The 8650-nt window shown below is 34.8% G+C and overlaps 1 protein-coding gene across 1 annotated transcript; it reads right to left on the minus strand.

Moving 5' to 3' along the window:
* Positions 1-3676: 3676 nt before the first annotated feature.
* On the minus strand, positions 3677-6827 carry LOC106331509 (E3 ubiquitin ligase BIG BROTHER-related-like). Its single transcript, XM_013769920.1, has 7 exons — positions 6312-6827; positions 5898-6219; positions 5781-5818; positions 5008-5049; positions 4688-4809; positions 4492-4600; positions 3677-3996 (listed from the first exon to the last, which is right to left on the minus strand). The coding sequence occupies exons 1-7, from the start codon at positions 6615-6617 to the stop codon at positions 3943-3945; spliced, it is 993 nt and encodes a 330-aa protein (XP_013625374.1). The 5' UTR covers positions 6618-6827; the 3' UTR covers positions 3677-3942.
* Positions 6828-8650: the final 1823 nt, after the last annotated feature.

Raw genomic sequence — 8650 nt, forward strand, 5'->3', positions numbered from 1 at the left:
TTATTTTCAATCATTTTAGGGTAAATAAATCAAAACAATCAATCTTATATATCGTGTATGATATATAATTAAATTTAAATGTTATTAACGTAGATATGTAGTATACTTTTAATATGAATATTTATTAAATGAGGTTTCTACTCATATGATTTTATGATTATTTTCATATTTGTGTAACAAACTTTTACACAACGATATTTTTTAATGTGGAATGTTTAGTGGTTTCAATAATTTATAATCATTTTAAAAAAAAAATGAAGATTTCAAAATTAAAATATTAACTTTTCAATATATGTTCAAAGCAGATATCAAAATATAAGTATGTATTTTTATAGGATGTATAGTTTAATTTAAACGATATGATATATATATATATATTAACATAAACACCTATTAAAATAAAATTATTTATTCATATGATTTTATAATCATTGTATCTTATTATAGAAAAAAAAATTTATCCCTTGATCACAAATATTTATGTGAGACTTTTAACAGTTTTAGTAATTTATACTTATTTTGAAAAATTTTAAATACAGCATATACAAAACAAAATCTAAATTTTTACTATATGATTAATGTAATTTTATAATTTATTTTAATAATAAATAATTAAACAAAAATGATATAAAGTATACAGATTGTTAGCAAATTTTTATTAATTAAAATCATTAATTTTCATATATATCTTAATCATATTAGGTAATTACGTAAGTTTTATTTAAGTAAAAAATATATAATGGACATACTATATAATATAACACTAGATCTTGACCCGTGCCCCCTGCGCAAGTGTTGGATTTAACTTGCGTTCAACATAAATTTATAAACCATTGATTTTATAAAATCTCCATTTATATTTTTCTGTTTTGTAAAATATATTTAGAGTAGAATATATTATATTATAATATAGATATTTGATAATAATTTTTTATCTGTACGTAATATTATATTTATAATTTTATAACTTGATGCAATTTGATGTAATTGTAATATTCGTATATTAACCTATTGATTTTTTTGTTTATTTATTTAAAAATGATTTAATTTCTTACAGTAAGTTTTTATGAATTATTATTAATTTTATGATATTTGGTTTTCTTGAAAATTGTAATGTAGTAGATTAATATATACTATATATTACAGTTTGTGTTTTTATTTTCAGCAAAAAGAAATAACAATTCATTGTAATTAATTTAATTTTTTGATTTTAAGTGAAGTGACAGATTTGTAAATAAGAAAGAAATGCAATGGCTAAATGTGTAAATAAAAAGAAATATTTAATATGCTATCCGTGTTTCCAAACAATTCTCATTTAATCTGCTATCCAAGTTTCCAAACGACAGAATCTGTAAATGAGAAAAAAATACAGTGACTAAATATGTAAATAAAAAAAATATTTAATATGCTATCCTTGTTTCCAAACAACTTTCATTTAATCTACTATCTAAGTTTTCAAACAGTATCAAAATGTACTTCAGTTTTAATAATATAGATTCTCTAGCAATTTAATTTTGGACTAACAAAGTTCTCAATTAATTTTCAAACCGCCACGTAAACAAAATTAGCATTCTAATTACGTGATAACTCAGCAGAACATTTTTTTAATCAGTACAAACTACAAGTTATAACTTTTTAAATGTTTCTCTATTAATATATAGGGAATATGCAAATATTTTAAAAAACCTCTTCCTGTAAAACAGTGTGATATAGGCTTAAATTTGCTACATAGAATAAAGTGTATGGGTATAAAGTGTAGAGCTGATCCTTTTCAGTTTTCTTGCCGTCATGTACGAGATATACTGAACTCGGATCGGTCACAGTCGTCTTCGACTTATATCAGATATTATTTCGTACTCCATTGACCATTTTCATAAGGATCAGCAAACTTTATACTCGGGTGCATCTTTCATTTTATTATTATTGCTCTATATAGTGTTGATTGTTTATAATTTAAGCAGCTGATTTCAACACGAAGAGAAATTAGTTGAAACGTTGATGCAAAGATTATATACGTAAAGCCTAGAACAAGACAAACTAGGGGTTCCAGTCGCATGGTAAAGTCAACTTGTGTTCAAGTATTCCACCCATGTATCTCCTTTTGGTGTAATGAACAATACCAGTGAAATTAAGAAAAATATTTGCTGACAAGAAAAAACAGAAACTAAGAATAAAATAAAATAGGCAAACAAAAAATTAAGGGGAAGAACAATTTTTGAATGCGAGACAACTAAACAATCGTACGTGTATAATATATGCCCTTTTTAAACTAATTTGGATTGAAGTACCTCACCGAAAATAATAATAATAAACATGGGTTTTGGAGGTTAATTTTCCTTTTCTATATGCTACTAAGCAAACTTAGATTTGGTCTTCAATCATCAGAATATATTATACGCGCAAAATGATTAGATCATGGATGGGATGATTTTTGGGGTATGATTTTTGGGAGGCCTCCGACGTCCCTTCTCAGAAATTTATCTAAAACGTTAGAATGCGAACGCTTCGCCGGTAAAAACATGGAGAAGCGAGCATGTTTGTTGTTCCTCTTGTAGCTATCAGATATGCCATGTAGTCCACCACATGTGTTCAGGACCAGTTGTATCCCATACCCTAATTATAATTCGGAAAGAAATCTTCTGAAAATTATTTTGACCGTATTAATGTTCATATCAAGTACACGCACCAAAAGTATCCCCAAACCAACAATACATAATTATTCAAAACATCCCAATTCCAAATCAATATGGTACTTAGAAAAATCAGTAAATAACCATTATCACAGAGTAGGAGGAAGGAGTGCGTTGGTGAGAGCCGGTGGTTCAGGAAAATGATGTTGAACTGGCGGTGGAGAAACTGGCTGAGGAGCTGTTGTGGATGACGGATAACCTAAGGCGTGATGGTGCGGTGGAGTTATTTCCGGTTTAGCTTCCTTGTCTCTCACGGCTGCTCCTAGGGTTGAAGGCTTTATGGTTCAGATTTCTGGCAAGTATTTGCATTATTTATTTATTTATTTATTCAGTTGGACTTGGGTTTTATTTTCGACTTCGTGAGTTTTGGTTTCCTCGTTTGATGGTCCTAAGTTTTGGTTCAGTTAACTAGAAATACACAGTAATTCATTTCAGTTTTGGTATGAGAAATTTCCATTAAGTTCACTTTTAATCTCAAAGTTCAACTTTCTTATGCTCACGGTCGACATGGTCCGTTGTTTTCTTACAACCTGTCACATAAGGCTTGCAGAATTGCAGCGACAGCACAAAACTTCCGACACAAGTGAAGTTCAGCCGACTTTGCAAATTGGCTACCACTAGTCACGCAAGGCTTGAGCTAGCATTTCCCGATCTGACGGGTTATGAGAAGGTTGAGGTCGAGCGAGCCTTAGAAAAGTATATCTCGACATTGCCTGCATTAGACCAAGAAATATGGCTCCAAGATTTCTCAGTCATGGCCACAATCTCACCCCAGCATACGACCGTTGGTGACACTCCACTAGCCAGCTTGTCATGTAGACGACCAATACTATAGTCGGTATGTTCACGTGCCAAGGAGAAGAACAGAACATGGATGCTTCCCGTAATAGCCTTGGTGTCCAAACATACATTTTAGGTAACAAGACTAGTTTCAATCTAGTCAAAGATTCAGACCTAAACTTTTTTGATATTATCTCTCGAGTCTCTGGAGACCGAAGTTCTATAGATTAGATTTTCTTTCTAGCTACAAATAAAATAGACTGAATCGTAGTTGTTTCTTCCAATATCTCGATAGCGCAAATACAGAAACAGATGAAAGAAGATACTAGAGTGCAAGAAGATGAGATTCAGATTATTTGAAGGATCCACAGGAAATCTGATGATGGTTTTGTTTATATAGTGTACAAACAGACAGCAAAGGTAATGGAGTTCTTAGCTTATGCTTTTTTTCTGGATCTCTTCCCTTGGCTCTTTAGCTTTGTCCAGCTGAGGAGGTTGAAACTTCTGCGCTGCATACAGGGCAAATCTGCAGCAGGATCTCGTGTCAGTAGAGCAGATGATAATCCAATTTCTACAACTGCTTGTCTAAAAGCTAAGAAACAAAAAAATTGTTCCTAGCTCCCATGGAAGTTGATAAAATGATCGCATGCTGTAGGTAGCCTTAGTACGGTATTAACAAGTTCAAATCTCTGCTTACTAGCAACTAAACCCCTCTTCCAAGATGTTAATGAACACAATCGGCATAAGCATAAATGCAATCCATAAACTCAACAATAACATGAGATTATAGTCTCTATGTTATACATTTCTAGAGACCATAAAGTTTCCCGCTATACACAGTTGTTGTGGTATTATGTGGCGGTTTTCTAGCATGGATATATCTTATCAAAAAGGGTAGGTGTCAGTAGAAAAAGACAGTCAAACAGTTCCTAATTGTGTGTTTTCAGGTTTCGCATAGCTGACTACAATAACTGCATGATTTTATCTTTCTCTAACAGGATCCTTTTTTTGAAAGACATACCTTGTTTATCTTCAACCAGTTATTAATGCACTCCGAGTGGTAAGAATGTTTGCATGGAAGCAGTATCAAGTCATCGTCATCCTCATAGTCTAGACGACATATAACACACCTGCATTAGCATCAGAAAAGTTAATTATCAGGCTACATGCATGAATTGTCGATGGTTTACTTAAATTAGTTAGAAAAAGGGCATTACGACTCATTGGTTCCGTTCTGGTTTTCTCCATCTTTATATCTTTTTGAAGGCAAAGATGCAATTGTATCAGCAGACAACCCTCTACTCTCGGTTCCCACAATGTCGCCAAGCGCAAGCAACTCCTGCAAACATTAGATAGTATACAGAAATAAGCCAACAGACGTGTTGGGCATCTAAATTATTGAACATCGAAATGCATGACGGATGTTACCATTAGAGTCCCACATTTCCTAACAATAGTATTCACGTTAACTATAAATCGTTTAACTATAAATCATGAGAGGGTCCAAAAATTACAGCACCCAAGAATGTTTTCATACCTCATATGAAAGCTCATCAGGATCCATCTCATCCCAGGCATCCTGCAAAAAAAAATTAAGTGTACATAACGTGAATGGAAGCAGAATCAGATCATCTAAAAGAAGCCTTACTTTATATGATTCTCTACCCTGTAATTATAATTTTTAGTTCCTTTTCCACAAAATGGACCAGACTCTATCTAACTTCAGGTCACCGCGAGGTCCTATGCTGCAAAGTGTGAGCATAACTTTCGCGGATACCAGTGACAACTTAACGCTACCAGAATACAATTGATTTGATTACCACACTGGTTAATGAATTTTGACCTTCAAACATACAGTTATGCAAAATTCTAGTAACATAAACGGTAAATAATTAAATACGACCTAGTACCAAAGCCCTAAGTAATTTAAACCAGTAAGACAATCAAATGATTACATGGGCGACAATTAGGTTGACTAGCTCAACTACAATAAGTACCTTGAATACACAGGGAAGAGTATCTAACTGGGCCTATGGACCAAGAGACTAACACCAGACTAAACTGTCACGAAAACAAAACAAACTAATGCCAGGACAGAATGATAGTAGATATATTCAATCATGTATGATGTATCACTTCGACAATGGCAGGTTCTATGTCATAACTTTGTCCCTCGGCCACAAGATATTACTGAACAAAACACAAGGTTGTACAGTTCTTTTCACAGAGGCAAAAAGGTTTATATTCTCAACCAGAAATTCTTTAACAGGTAAAGATCAAAAAGGTTGTGTAGTATTGTAAGGAGCCTACCTCAGAAGTATGATCATCATCCTCTAGAACTTCAACCCCTGTAGTAACCAATAACAATTAGCATAATCCCAAACCAATTTTAGAACGCCAATCAAAGAGAGCAATAAGTGTACTCACGATTAGCTAACCCAGTCAAGGCAGACAACCTATCAGCCATTTCCCTTGCCTCAGCTTCCTGAATAGCTCTAGCAAAAGCTTCATCATCTGAATAACCAGCTTCAGCTTCCTCGGTGTCAGCGTTTCTGCCGCCATCTTCTTGATCGTCTCCATTGGCATTCACATCGGGCGCATCTTCCTGAGGATCATCATCTGTTTCATATTCGTCATCCTCGTCCTCGGGGTCATCAAACTCATCCTCCTCGTAGACATAGCTTCCAGTTTCCCAGCTCCCATAGTCACTGATTTCACTGTTCATCGTCAGCATCATATACGCCCGCTCCTGAGCAACACCAATTCAACAATCGAATATGAAGAAAGCCCTAAGAGCATCCAAAATCCGAAACAGAGAGATGCGAAAAGAAAGAGCCACACCTGTTCTTGTAGCGTGCGAGCGAGAGCAAGATCCGAATCGATTTGGCTCAGATTAGTGAACGGAACTCTAGCGGAGGAAGATCGGGGAGGTAGCAGCTCTCCAACCAAATTCGATCCGCTCTCATCACCCACTGCCGTCTCCGCACCTTCCTCTCCTTTCTCGCTGCTTCCGCTTCCGGATTCCGATACGACGCCGGTCTGACGATTCTCCGGCGACCGTACATCAGCGTCGTTGATCTTGGTCGCTTGCTCTGCGGTGACGGCGACGTTGCTAGCGTGGTCGTTGTTGTCCTTCTCCATGGCCATGATTGTGAGCTAGGGTTTTCGAATCGAGGATTTTCGTGGGGGCGATTCTTGTGTGGGGATTTGGTACAGAAAGGGAAATTATTCAAGAATCCAAAGGCAAAATAGTGCTTCGAATTTTGAAAATACGCAATTTCTTTTAATCTGCAAGGATCCTACTTATGTTTTGTTTCTTTCTAAAATCATCCAAAATGTTTATTATTATCTACACCTACCTCCCCCACATTTGTTTTTGATCATATCCTCCCTAGAGATAGACAATCATGGATCTGGAGCGCGGGACGGTATTGGGACGAGGTTTTCTAAGCCCGTACATTTGCGGGTCTCGCAGGACGGGTCTTTGCGGAACTTGATCTTTTGCGGGATGGGCCGAACCGGGTCATGCGGGATTACATAGACCCGCATTTTTTTCTTCATTTATTATTTTACCTAAAAAAATGAGAAAAAGAGTGAGAAGAAAGCGATTCTTGTGACTTTTCCTCCAGAAAACATAAGGAGTTCCGGCGATGATGATTCGAGCTCCGGCGAAGATGATTCGAGTTCCGGCGATGACGACTCGAACTCTTGTGGTGTTTTGATTTGGTTTTCTTTTTTTATTACACACAACTATGAATTGCTTTATTACAATGTGATATTTCTTATTTAAGTTGATTGGTTTTGTTTTCAATGCTGTGAAGGTGCTTTTCTTAAATTAAATTTGGTTACAATAGTATTGTTTAGCAGAAAAGTTAGTTGTATATCACGTCACTTGTATAATTTGGCAAAGGAATTCACAAATTTTTTTGCAATCCAAATAATTAAAAAGAGAGATGGTTTGATGAAGACATACAACACTTAAGCCAAATTATTACAAAGATAACAACTTAATCAGGGTCAAACTTAACAAAAGTTTATGTTGATAATAAAAGAATGCTTTTAACTCAAGAACGCAAGCACAAACAGAGTTTTGTGGCATTGATTTTGATAAGGCTTTAGTAAAGCTTAATGAATTTTCTTCAACTCTCTTACACGACTCTTCTACTTGAACATTCATAAAAGAAGTTGTAGCATGCGATTTGATAAGGAAGCGTCCCGCGGGACAGTCCGCGAAAGCCAATATATTCTGCGGTATGGGTTTGGGCCGGCATTTTGAAGACCGCAGTCCGCGCGGAACAGACCCGCTGTGACCCGCTCGACGACTAACCCGCTGCAGTACGGAACGGAACAGGATAGGTAAACCTGTTTGACATCTCTAATCCTCCCCGCTATTTTATCCCTGTTCTTCATTAGTTTTTTTTTGGCCTTTGAGACTTCGACAAATATCACCACTAGGTAGTATGTATTAATCCAAAAAGCATGATTCAGATTGAGATTGGTAAATTACTTTATAATACTCATATTATAACCTATGCGACTCGGTTAGCTTCAATTTCAACTTATCTATTATTTTCTGAAATGAACTTAGCTTACCGTGTATCCAAGTGAGCTAATACTCGATTCCAATTTGCTTCCGTGCACACTTGAATTTGGTTGAATATAACTCGAAGAAAACACAAGTTTATCAGTGTTCTTATTATAAGAAAAATAAACGAGTCAAGCAAAGGCCAAACTGATATATCATGTGTCGATGTGTAGAAAGGGGCGAGACGTCACAACTTTACGCGGAAACGTGCAAGTAAACAAAACGTTGGCTTGATGAAAAAAAACTTAGGCGTAGTTTTTTTTACAATCACTATAATATTTAGTTTTTTAGTGTTAAAGATTAATTCATCATATCTACTGCTTATTAGAATTAATATTTTTTACTGCAACTGTGTTTTTAGTTTTTATATTTTTTATCAAGAACCTCATAGAAAAAAGTTCATAGCGTTTATAACAATATTTATCTTGGACATTTATAAAAAAAATATTTTTTTATAAAACAACCATGTCTCTTTTTGTCTTCATATTTTTGAGTCATGAATTTAAATTTTAGACGTTTTGGTTTTTATAATTTTTAAAACAAGTATTATAATATGGCCGAAAGAAACTATTTAATAGGGAAAATTGTTTTGTTA

The sequence above is a fragment of the Brassica oleracea genome, chromosome C1 (assembly GCF_000695525.1).
Source record: "Brassica oleracea var. oleracea cultivar TO1000 chromosome C1, BOL, whole genome shotgun sequence".
NCBI classification, from domain to species: domain Eukaryota; kingdom Viridiplantae; phylum Streptophyta; class Magnoliopsida; order Brassicales; family Brassicaceae; genus Brassica; species Brassica oleracea.

Excerpts from the sequence above, each read along its gene's own strand:
- LOC106331509 (XM_013769920.1), bottom strand. The coding sequence starts at position 6,617 with ATGGCCATGGAGAAGGACAACAACGACCACGCTAGCAACGTCGCCGTC. Across the intron at positions 6,220-6,311 it reads CTCGCACGCTACAAGAACAG|GAGCGGGCGTATATGATGCT; the intron begins GTGTGGCTCTTT and ends GGTGTTGCTCAG. Across the intron at positions 3,997-4,491 it reads ACTGGTTGAAGATAAACAAG|ATTTGCCCTGTATGCAGCGC; the intron begins GTATGTCTTTCA and ends ATCCTGCTGCAG.